General features: G+C 35.5%; 1 protein-coding gene across 31 annotated transcripts in view; it reads left to right on the top strand.

Annotated features, from left to right (window-relative positions):
- Nucleotides 1-12,178, top strand: part of NEB (nebulin) — a 136,443-nt gene that overhangs the window by 72,295 nt on the left and 51,970 nt on the right. For all 31 annotated transcript variants that reach the window (XM_019470416.1, XM_019470440.1, XM_019470434.1 and 28 more), the window contains 19 exons: nucleotides 1,107-1,310; nucleotides 1,535-1,639; nucleotides 2,164-2,268; nucleotides 2,361-2,672; nucleotides 2,979-3,083; nucleotides 3,333-3,431; nucleotides 4,582-4,683; nucleotides 4,874-4,981; nucleotides 5,842-6,153; nucleotides 6,290-6,394; nucleotides 6,479-6,583; nucleotides 7,179-7,283; nucleotides 8,288-8,395; nucleotides 8,482-8,595; nucleotides 9,360-9,557; nucleotides 10,482-10,586; nucleotides 11,174-11,278; nucleotides 11,370-11,474; nucleotides 11,952-12,059. In XM_019470416.1, the coding sequence (XP_019325961.1) occupies nucleotides 1,107-1,310; nucleotides 1,535-1,639; nucleotides 2,164-2,268; nucleotides 2,361-2,672; nucleotides 2,979-3,083; nucleotides 3,333-3,431; nucleotides 4,582-4,683; nucleotides 4,874-4,981; nucleotides 5,842-6,153; nucleotides 6,290-6,394; nucleotides 6,479-6,583; nucleotides 7,179-7,283; nucleotides 8,288-8,395; nucleotides 8,482-8,595; nucleotides 9,360-9,557; nucleotides 10,482-10,586; nucleotides 11,174-11,278; nucleotides 11,370-11,474; nucleotides 11,952-12,059 (2,610 nt within the window). The remainder of the gene's footprint in view (nucleotides 1-1,106; nucleotides 1,311-1,534; nucleotides 1,640-2,163; nucleotides 2,269-2,360; nucleotides 2,673-2,978; nucleotides 3,084-3,332; nucleotides 3,432-4,581; nucleotides 4,684-4,873; nucleotides 4,982-5,841; nucleotides 6,154-6,289; nucleotides 6,395-6,478; nucleotides 6,584-7,178; nucleotides 7,284-8,287; nucleotides 8,396-8,481; nucleotides 8,596-9,359; nucleotides 9,558-10,481; nucleotides 10,587-11,173; nucleotides 11,279-11,369; nucleotides 11,475-11,951; nucleotides 12,060-12,178) is intronic.

The raw sequence follows: 12,178 nt of genomic DNA, 5'->3' as shown, positions 1-12,178 counted from the left end.
CACTACCTTCACCAGCGGACCTGTCTGCCCGACAAGAATGACGTGATCCATGCAAGAAAGGCCTCCGATCTAAAGAGCGATGTGCGTTTGCATAGAGATGTGGTAGTTACTACTGTTGCTGTTTAATATATTATAGCCTTATTTTGATGTTTCGATATTATACAGTCACAAAAGATTTATCTTTAGGCTGTTTTTTTCAGTTTTTCATGTTACTGCTATTATCCGCTCTTTTTATCCTTTAAAAGGTATTGGTATTACCTCTAAATTTTATAAAAGCTTTAGTTAGTATCTGCTATGTTACATATGCTTTTGGAGTATTGTGATTTGGAGAGGATGAAGGATTTGTCTCTCTTACTTTGATGTGACTTATGAAATAACATCTGTTTGCTACTTTGGAATCAGGTAGCTTTTATTACTCCTCTTTATCTGAGTCGACTTATTTAATTGCAAGAAAACTATGTAAGATAGCAGGTAAGATGTTTTAGTGGCTGATTTCGAAGCAGGAGGAGTCAGTGCAGCTTATTTCCTGACTTGGCTTTGCTGCTTATCAGTCACTCTTCCTCTGTTTCAATTGTCAGCTTTGGAGGTGACATTCATGCTCCTTGCTGAAGAATTTGCTCGATTAAAACTTAAATAATGTTGCCTGATACCACTTCAGGTGTTATGCCAGTTAGCTCTAGTCCCTATTACCTCTGTAACCTTTTTTTTTCCTCCTTTTTGTCAAATTTCCTGGTGGGCAGCTTGGTTTTTTGTTTGGACTTGTAAATTGTTGAAGTGACTAGAGGAATAAGTATTTTGGAGGGGACAGGAAGACTCTTTTAAGATCTTAATACTCATCATCGTTAACGGCAATTCTGTTCAGTTGTTTTCCCTCTATTTAACTGCATAAGGTTTAGAATGTATTGTTTAAGAAATGAACTACTTAAAACCTGGTTCCCAGATTGTATTTTACTTATGATACTGAACATCTCTTGTATATAAAAATGATTAATCTACTCTAGCTGATTTGACATTTTCTAAAACATGTACTGCTTTGTATAGTTTAAAATAATTAAGACAGTCATTTTAAACACAATGTTTTCCTTTTCTGACCATGTCTGATATAGGCTGTCTATAAGTCAGACCTAGAATGGCTCCGTGGAATTGGCTGGTTGCCTAATGACTCTCCGGATGTTAAGAGAGTGAAGCATGCCCAGGAACTCCTGAGTGATAATGTGTATCGTACACCTATTGAAAGCCTGAAATACACCAGTATTGTTGATTCTCCAGACGTTCTTCTAGCTAAAGTGCATGCCGAACAAGTCAGCATTGTACGTTACAATGTTCTTAAAGTTGTTTCAAGGCTATAAACAGTTAAAGAGAATTCTCACTGCTAAAATATAAAATTGATCAGTGGTATTTTAAGTCAAGTTTAATGCTTTTCCAGACATTTTATTTTTTAAATATGATAATTCAGGAGAGATTTATGGGATTATATGTTACTGACAAGTGTAATTCCATGATTACAATATCATAAAATGAACTATTTTAACAGCCAAAATACAAAGAAGCCTGGGAAAAGGACAAGACTATGATCCATATTACGCCAGACACACCTGAAATCAACCTAGCCAAGACTAATGCTGTTAATTATAGCCAGGTATGCTTATCATTCTATTTTCTACATTTCTATAAAATAGTATGTGTATCCTGTGAATTTTAACATTCTAAGATGTTGCTTACAAAGTTGAAGGTTAAGTCATATGAATCTCATTGAAGTCTGTCCTCATACAGAGCTTGCAACATTCCCTTCCCTCTGCTGAGTGTTCTTAAAATATTTAGACATTTTAAAATAAATGCTTGCATACAGCTTTTTAAAAATTAATATCGTGCACTGTTGAGATAATATTTTGTTGAAATGGATGAGAGCCCAAGGCATACAAATATTTTCTAAACTTTTACAGACACCCTTCTATGCAGTATAGGTTGCAAAACTGGTGTTGCAGGTACTGTACATGTTTGAAAGTCAGTAAGATTTGCAGCAGTATTTATGGCTAGGAGCAGGAGTAATGCACAAAAAATTCTCACAGTATTTTGGCAAACAAATACCAGTAAACTATGTGTTTCGTTAATGGCAAATGACAGAGTATTTAGCATACGTGTGACATTTTGCTGTCTTTTCAGAAACTGTATAAAGAAGCTTGGGATGAGTTGAAGATGAGTTGCGATTTGAGAGCAGATGCAATCCCAATCAAGGCAGCCAAAGCTTCTAGAGAAATTGCTAGTGATGTAAGTGCCGAAGGAGGTGTCTAGCTCTTCACATGTTTTAAGAGCTGTTTCGTGATAACTGTTAGTAATGGTGATCTTTGCTCTTTACCCAGTATAAATACAAACTGGATCACGAGAAGCAGAAAGGACATTATGTTGGAGTTCCAAATGCAAAAGCAGATTCAAAAATGCAGTTTGCCCTCGGCATAGGCAAAGTTCAGAGTGAACTAGAATACAAGAAACACTTTGCCAAATGGAAGACACAGTGCCATCTACCAGTAGACATGCTATCTATCCTATCAGCTAAACATGGTCAGTCTTTGGTCAGTGATGTTGATTACCGTCATTACTTGCATCAGTGGATCTGTCTTCCAGATCAGAATGATGTCATACAGGCTAGAAAAGCCTACGATCTTCAGAGTGATGTAAGTTAACATGAAAACTTAGCTTAACTTATTACTGTATTGTCTCTTCTTAGTCTGCTTCAGCTCTAAGTAGTGGGAATCTTCTGCTGAATTCAGTGAATTGGCTTTGCTGTTTATGAGGAATGCAAAGTATATGCCACTGTTATATATTGGCAAGTTTGAAGTGTGATAAGTTCAGATATAGTGCTCAGGTTGGAATTACTGCTCTCCTTTTAACCAGGGGAAGTAAGTGCCATTATTTATGAATCTTGCTGGATTGTACAGGGAACTGTAACTAACAGCACGGACCCTATTTTGTTTTCCCAGGCTATTTACAAATCTGATTTAGAATGGCTACGGGGAATTGGATGGTTGCCAAATGATTCAGTTGGGATCAACCACGTCAAATATGCTGGAGATCTCTTGAGTGAGGTAACAGAATGTTTTTCAATACTAAAATTTTCTTAAGGGTATTTGTAATTTAAAGTATTTTTAATGGTTAAATACATCAATATTTTTTTAAATAAAAAATACAACTGGAGTATTTCCACAGCATTCATTGTGTATGGAGAGTTTTTCTTTCCATGTAAACTTTCTTGTCTTGCCTATGTATTCAGAATTGCTGTGTTAGCTATAAAATATTCCAGTATAATCTGACTGTTCATCTTTTCTCTCGTATAGAAAAAGTACCGTACAAAAGCCGAAACTCTTCCATTTACTCCAGTGGCGGACAGAGTTGATTATATCACAGCAAAGAATAGTGGTGAAATTCTTAGTGATGTAAGTTTGCTAGCATGTTTCCGGGCTGTTAACTTGGTCTGTATATTTACATGGTAGGACTTTATCTTTAAAAGGGTATTTAGTTTATCTTTTAAAAAAATGCAAAAGAATTCTTGATCAGTCTCTGGGAATTCTGTGAATGTATGACATAAAGATGAACAGGACTTCACTAGCTCATCTCCATCACTTATGAGGGAAGAAGCTCAATAACAATTTCAGCAGAATAACATCTTTCCTAGACATGTGAAAAGCCAGTGCCAGTTCTGCAACTAGTCCCTTCTTTCAGTCTTGGCTGATATCATTGGTGATCATTGACAACATGAACATAAATAGCCACTTGCACTCTGGCAACCACAATGTTTAATCCTTCTCACTTAGCCAATATGAGTTATACTTTTTAGTTAACTACTGTGTAACAAGAAACGAGCAAAACTGGTGTGCTGTCAGCTTGCCATTCTTTATATGTTTTTGAAGGCTAGTCTGTGAGAAGCTGGTCTGTGAACATGAAATGACACAGCCCCCTCTCAGTTCATGAGTTTGTGTTTCTTTTTTACTGTATGCTTCTGTTAGAGAACAGGCCAAGCTAAACACTTACATTAACTCAAACACTGGTAAAAGGTTGGCAATAACAATGATACAGTTGAATTGAATGGCATACTGCCATGCAACCACATGCATGCATTTGGGCATGTCCTGTGCTTGGGAACATGACTCAGTGTAGATATCTGTGGCTGGGAGATGCTATAATGCTGCATGCACATAGAGATCACGCTGAGTAAAGAGATTTGCTCTTAAAAAGCTTAAAATCTATTGCCCTTGTTCAAACACTTCTTGCTTGGCTATTGGCTGTACATCCCTGTAGACCAAACAGGTAGCATAACTTCGACTTCTGAAGATTCTTCCCTGTCCATCCAGCTGCCTCGGAACAAGTTTTCAAAATTTCCTCTGAGAAATTTAGTAATTTCTTGTCTTGTATAATTTCCTTTTTAAAAAAATACCCATTTGGATGTATATTTAATGTATCATGTCTAATAGCCTTCCAAATTCAGGGTTTTATACATTATTTCATGCATAAAATATGGGTCTTGGTATTATGTTTTCCCAATTTTGTGACAGTGCTGCAAGGCAGTCATTTCTTTCTCTCTTCTAGGTTAAATACCACAAAGCATGGAATGAGGTCAAGTCAAATTATACTCTAACAGATACACCACAGCTAGATATGGCCCGAGAGGCAGCCAGAATTCTTAATCAGGTACGTGATCTCTCCTTGACAATTTCTATTCACATTAATAACTCCTTTGAGGAATTTAGAAAATTTGCCTTATTAAGAACATCCTAAAGGAAGGATTTGTTATCCTTATACTTTAATATAGGTTACATATATATGGTAATAATTATCATTATAGTAGTGTTGAATTCCTCCTCACTTTTATTTTCCACAGAATTTATACAAGGAAAGTTGGGAGAAAGAAAAAGCCACTGGTTACCTCTTACCTCCTGACACTGTGCAGATCTGTCATGCCAAACACTCAAATGATGTCCAAAGTGAGGTAATAATTTTTCTCATTAGGAAGGCAAGTGCTTGGAAGCCTGGAAATGTTAAAGGCCTTGCAAATTCAACAACAGATATAGAAAGCTTTCCATTAGGGGTAGCACCCAGTAGACTCTTCATGACCCGTGAAGTCCACTGTCCTCCAAACAATTCAGCCATCTTTGTTATTATGGGTTTTACAGATATCAGTGCTGAAAGGTCAGATTCTCCTTTCCACCTTCACTTTCTCCAGAAATAGTCCTTTCAAAATCAACTAAGGTGGACTTCCGTATTTTATAAATGTTAAATAATTGAAGTGATATTATAGTTGTAATATATAGCTCTGATTTCACTTTTTGGCATATTATGGAGGCTTCCTCCTTGAAAAACTGTAGGATGGTATGCACATTACATTTTAAACTTTTGCAAACGGATGGTTGAAATTATTACATGACTCTTAGTTTGAATGTACATTTTATCAAAACAATGTGATGTAAATACCTTAAATAAGCATCCACTCTTCAGACAGTCTCAAATAATTTGTTACAAAAATTTGTTACAAAACTGAGGCTAAATGCACTTATTAACAAACATCTTCTAACAAGGCTTTCCTCTTGTGTTGAAAATACTGTTTACTGAAAAATGGTACTATATTAGTCTAGAAAATGATATATTTTGAAGTGGAAGGACTATACAAAGTAACGTTACTGTTTGTGTCATATTTTTATCTTGTCGTGTACTGAAAACCTAAGACTGCAGTTGGCAACTCACTGCCTCATCTATTCTTTGTGTTGACAAAACCATAGCTGTTCACAGGTTAAAAACAGAGCAGATATAATCAGTGCTGATTTTATACTTCTTTTTCCCCTCTTCCATCAGCTTAAATACAAAGCTGACTACGTCAAACAAAGAGGTCACTATGTTGGAGTTGCCAGTATGAGAGATGATCCAAAACTGGTGTGGTTTGAGCACGCAGGCGAGATCCAGAATGACAGATTGTACAAATCAGACTATCACAAAACAAAGTCCAAAATTCACATCCCTCCGGATATGGTGTCAGTTGTAGCAGCAAAGGAATGTCAGACCTTGGTCAGTGATATTGACTACCGCCAATACTTGCATGAATGGATATGCCATCCTGACCAGAATGACTGTATTCAGGCAAGGAAGGCCTATGATCTGCAAAGTGATGTAAGTGATACTACATACATACTATGTCGTTTCCACTTAGTTTGGTCTAAGTATATTGTCCATATTACATAAGACTGAAAAATGTCATCCTGAATTAAATAATTTCTTTCCTTTTTTATTATCTTTTATGATTTAGAATATTTATAAATCTGATTTGGAATGGCTTCGTGGCTGTGGTTGGATTCCTCTGGATTCAGTGGAACATAAGAAAGTTAAGAATGCACAAGAACTGGTAAATAAGGTAAGAGAAAATATTTTAGCAGTTATGCGATTAGCTCTTCTTTCTCATGCACAGTGTTTAAGAAAATATTTCATCTCTTTGCAGAGAGCATACACGAAAGAAGCCCTTGATAACTTTTCCAATTATACCAGTGTGGTTGACACTCCCGACATTGTTTTGGCAAAGATTAACTCTGTCAATCAGAGTGATGTATGTACTTTTTTTTAAATAGAAACTGTTATTTTACTAGAATTAGTAGCTGACTTTTGCTTTTGCTAGCAAAAGTAGTTTAGCTTTTGCTAAACTATACTGTGTTTAGCCTTATGTATGTGTGTGTGTGCATATGCATGCTTCATTAATAATAGACTTTTACTGGGGTAAATAAGTTTAGTAAGAAGTGATATAAATGAACAACACAATATTGCTATCCAAAATAATTTTATATTTTTCTGTAGAAGAATATAGCATGTCCCTTATTTAGAGTTTACATAGGTTTTGCGTATAGTAGTTTAAAAATGAGTCCTGTTCTTGGTGAACAGCTGTTAGTTGTATAGTGCTAGTGGAGTTCTGGTGTTGCTACTAACCTGTATTTGCTGATCAGTATGTTTAATTTCACTAGAATACTCTGTGGATTTTGTGGTGTGACATACTGATGACATTTGCCTGTGTAGTATAGTGGTTGGAATGTACTACACAACATTACTGAAGATATAACAGAAAATTAATGTCTACTTCTAATAGATGGACTAGGTGGGATAATTTATTTCTCCTGTGGAATTAACATTGTGTTTGTTTTCTTTTGTAGCTAAAATACAAAGAAACATTTAACCTTGAGAAAGGCCAGTATATTGGGTCTGATGATACTCCTGCGCTGAACCATGCCAAAGACATGTCCTTACTATACAGTGATGTAAGATTTGATAAATATCTAACTAAGCTTTAATTTGTTTGTTTTGAAAGCAACAGAATGTGGAGTGGACTTCAGAAAACTGTTCTATTTCTGTTTCTGTCATTAGTCTATTGGGTAGCACTGGGGAAGTTACTTAATCTCTTTTTTCTTCAGTTTTTCCCAGTTTGGATCACTGGGATAAGGATAATTTCTTTCCTTACTGAACTGATCTTAAAGCACTGCTGTGTGGTGTTTGGAAGTAGTAATAGCAGTAGTAGTAGTAGCAGTAGCAGTGGTAGTAGTAGGCGTAGAGTTTGTGTGACAAAAACAATTTATAATTCCATCCAATAATATCTTCCTAGGCTACTGATGAAATTTACATTTATTTTTTTATAAGAGAGGAAGATTGTAGATGATACGTTATTAAGTGGTTACTTTAGAGTAGTCACACTAATTTTAATGGGAAATCTCTATTTTTTGAAAATGTAAGTGACTACTCATTCATATGAGTAGGCGCTTCATAACTTAGTCTGAAGGTAAATATATTTAATATTTAACAAAATATGAGGTATTGGAAAAGTGCCACTGACACAGTTAATGCTCTTATAATAAACAATAGTATTACTTGAAGATTTTTCACAATTTTTAACATGTATCTATAAAATTATCCATGTCAATTCTATACTGCACTTCTAAACAAGAGTTCATATCTACATTTTGGATATTTTTATTACTCTTCTGGATGAGAAATGTTGAATTCCAAATATAGTAAAGCAAGCAGCGATCAGCCCAAAATTGTGCTCAGGTACCTTCCTGAATTGGAACACGTATTCTGTTTGCCTTACTTACACTGAATAAGTGTTCAAAATGAACATTCTTCATTGACTTTATTGGGACAATTCATGGAATAAGGAGCTACTCTATAAAAGTAGTCATATTCCATGTGTGTGTAAATGGCAGAGTCAGGTTTCTTGGAAAGTATAATGGATTTTTTATGAAAACCTTTATGTGTTTTGTTTGTCTAGAAACTTTATAAAAATGCTTGGGAAATTAGCAAGCCCATTGGGTATACTTTGGATGAGAAATATATTCCACTTGTGGGAGCGAAGCATGCAAACTACATAAACAGTGAGGTTAGTATGAATTTTCCATTCTTTCTCTTTTTTTCCCTACATGTTGTTAGAATGAACTTTAAAATTTTCACATTAATATTTTGCAGCTTAAATATAAGGAAATATATGAGAAGCTGAAAGGCCATTACCTGGCTGGGAAGGAGATTGGTGATTTCCCCAGCGTCATTCATTCGCTAGCATTCCAGAAAATAAGGAGTGCGGTAAGGAGAGAATTAGTCTTGCTGTAGTATTTTCCATTTTCTTTATTTTAGTGTGACATATTTAAACATAAATAATACAATGCTTAATAACATCAGTAAAAGTGTTTTCAACATGTTTATGTTTCCTGAATGATTATTTTTTATGTGGGTTGAATAATTGAACTTGCAATGACTTAGGAGATTAAGAAGGGATTTGTTTAGCTAGTAGACATATTAGAATAGGGGAAAAAAACTTTTCTATTTCAGTTTAAGACTCTGAGCAGTAAGAAATACTATGTGACTTGGGATTCTTTTGCTTTACAAAAAAAAGTGTTAATTTTGAATTGAAATAGGAATTTAAGAACTGGAAAAGTAAATGCACATTTGGTGTTTTGTTATTATCACCACTGCACATATAGCATGTCATGCAGGGCATAAAGTTAGTATAATCCCAAATATTCTGTCTTCATTCAGACAGGGAGATTTAACTAGATTAAAAACATGTTTGTAGCATATGACTTTTTTTATCTTGAAGTCCTGTTAATTTTTGCACCTGTTAAATCTGCAAGTGAAGGAGGTCATTCTTGTCCTTCTAGAACCTCATCAGAATAAATGGTGATTAATATAGAAGTTAAGATTTCATCCCATTGAATCCCATGGGAGGTTAGCTACTAAGTCCAGAAAGCATGCCTCAGATTATGCTATAACCTCTGTAGCCTGTTAGAGTCAAAATTACGCAAACACCATTCTCTCTTCTCGCCTTTTCCCCAATCTGTCCTTTTTAGTTGGCATACAGAAAGAGTTATGAAGACACCAAAGCAAATGTCCATATTCCAAGTGACATGATGAATCATGTGCTAGCCAAGAAGTGCCAGTATATCCTCAGTGACCTTGAATACCGAACTTACCTCCATCAGTGGAATTGTTCACCTGAAGAAAATGATGTTATTCAAGCCAAAAAAGCCCAGGAAATTTTGAGTGATGTATGTGTTTCATTTATTTGTTTGACATTTTAGTAGCCCTTCATGTATTTTTTTCCAAGGTATTTAAATATAAAATACTTTCAAATATCTTCCATAGTATTTAAATATGAAATTAGTAACCATGGTCTTAGATTGCTTAGTAGCATAGTACCGAAAATTACATTTTTACAGTTTTCTTTGGGACATTTTAATGGTCTGGTTATTTATTATTAATTTGTGAATTGGAAAAATTTTAATTTAACATTTATGAAACCTTCCCAAAGGTCACTGCTATCAACACTTAATCTCTCTTTGACTGGATGAGACTGTATAGAAAGCTTACCATCTGGCACATGCAGAGGAGAGATGTGGATGTACCATGGTACAGTCAGAATGTTGCTGCACTGCAGTGATCGTTATATATTGTAATAGGGAATGCTGTAATTTGCACAGGGGCCAGGACAGCATCCACAATCCTCCTGGATCTAATGGGTCTGGAAAAGACTTCTCTTCATTCATTTAGAGTTGTTTCAGTCCACAGAGTCTGAGCTGAGTGAATGGCACACTGAACCATGACACTTTTTCATATTACATAGTCAACAGTCTCTCAGCTTGGGCCAACCAACCTTCCTAATAAAATTTGATGATGTGTTCATTGCCTGGCCTATTACTATGCTGTCTTATTTGGTTTAGTTTCCCTTGCAAATTCTGTGGGTAAAAATCATTCAGTCAAACTGTGAGATGGGCTAGTCTTCTCCGTGCTTACATTCAAACTTCCAAATAGATTGGAATTACTGAATGAGCCTGGTTCAGATTCAGTGGTAACCTTCTGCATTGAGTTTGCACAAGTGGAAGGTACTGACTATAGAGAGGAAACAAATACTACTTACTTCAAGCAGAAGGCAAATTTCTTCCTAACTTAATAGTCTGTCTTCTTCCATATAGGTGGTGTATAAAGATGACTTAAATTGGCTTAAGGGACTTGGATGTTATGTCTGGGATACTCCACAAATCCTGCATGCTAAAAAATCGTATGACCTCCAGAGCCAAGTAAGCATGTTTTCCTCAAATAAGTAAATATTTATAAGATTTTTTTCTTCCATTTATGATTCACTGGGACTGACATCTGTCCTAGTCCAGAGCAGAATGAAGCAATTCCTATTACATCAGAAATATTTTGTTCAAAATATTATAATACACTCTTTCAGTTTCGTCTGTAGAGACCTGATCACTTTTGTTACTGAAGGAGCAGAAAACTTAGGAGAATGGAAGAACAGCGAGGTTGTGGTTTTTAACAGTGAGAAGATAACACTTTGTCTTTCTGTATGCCACCCTGTGCACAAAATATCTCAGTGAGACATTTATGTTGGGAAAATAGTGTGTCTTGCCTTGCTGATTGTACTCTTAGCCTACTAGATGCTATTCAGTGATGTGCAATTTTCATTATTCCTTAGTTCATACTGGCTATATATTAAGTATTTCTTTTCTGTGGCCTGTCACTTTTAAAGTTGGTCTTAACTGGGCCGTAATCCTGGTATTCAGTTGTCCACAACTGATTTTAAAGGAAGCTGGCAGGGAATTTCCTGGTTATTTTCAGCATTAATGTTTTTTTGTTTTGTTTTGTTTTGTTTCCTTAGATAAAATATACAGCAGCAGGAAAAGAGAACTTTCAGAACTTTGGTGTTGTTACTGACACACCTCTCTATGTGACTGCAGTGCAGAGTGGTGTAAATGCTAGTGATGTGAGTCTCCCCATTTTTTCTACTCGGGCTTTTCCCTGCGCTCCTTCTGAGAATTGAAACAAGTTAACTAAATCTGTCTTTCATCTTACAGGTGAAATACAAGCTAGATTACCACAAAACTAAGGACAAGTATACAACTGTGACTGAAACAGTGGATTCTGAAAGAGTTCAAAATTTGAAACATCTCTTTAGCAATGTAAGTGTTTCTGCACATTTTTTTTCTCTTAAGGTGCTACTATGTGGGTTTTTTGTTTTATTTTGTTTGTTCACTCTGTTTGAAGATAAATGTCCAAACATGGAGCTTATCAAAGCCAGTGATAGCCCTCTGCATTGCTTGGGTATGGGGAAGATGCTGTATTTCAGGCAGAGGGTATATTTTCTACCTGTAGTTCTAGTCTTGTCAAAATACATGCATTAATAAATGGATTCCCTGAAGAAAATTGCACCTGAACAAAATTAAGAGCTTGTATGAGAATGGACATGAATAGTTAGAAAGCTTTTTTCTCACCCTTTAAGTGCACTGTCAAGATTAAACAAGTGTACAGCCTCTTGATATTAAGTAATAGTTACGGCGTATAAATAAAAACAGAAGGGCTTTTGATTTCTATTGGTCATTGGTTATTACCCAGGAGAAGAATTTTTCCACTCACAGAGACTTTCTATTTCCCCATAGAATATCTACAAGAAAGCCTGGGAAAAAGTGAAAGCTACTGGCTATATGATGCCCTCTGATGCTGTATCCCTAGCACGTGCAAAAGAACTGAAGCATAATGCTAGTACTGTAAGTGAATAAAATACTTTCTTTTTTTTAATCAGATCATCAATTCTAGCAATGAAATCCTTCATGCCTTGCATATACTATAGGTATAAAAAAGGGGTTTTTTTAAATTATCTTCTATT

This window comes from Aptenodytes forsteri, unplaced genomic scaffold (genome assembly GCF_000699145.1).
Source record: "Aptenodytes forsteri isolate BGI_AS27 unplaced genomic scaffold, ASM69914v1 Scaffold174, whole genome shotgun sequence".
NCBI classification, from domain to species: Eukaryota; Metazoa; Chordata; class Aves; order Sphenisciformes; family Spheniscidae; genus Aptenodytes; species Aptenodytes forsteri.
The sequence above is the reverse complement of the archived record's forward strand: the minus strand, read 5'-3'. Positions and strand labels throughout refer to the sequence as shown.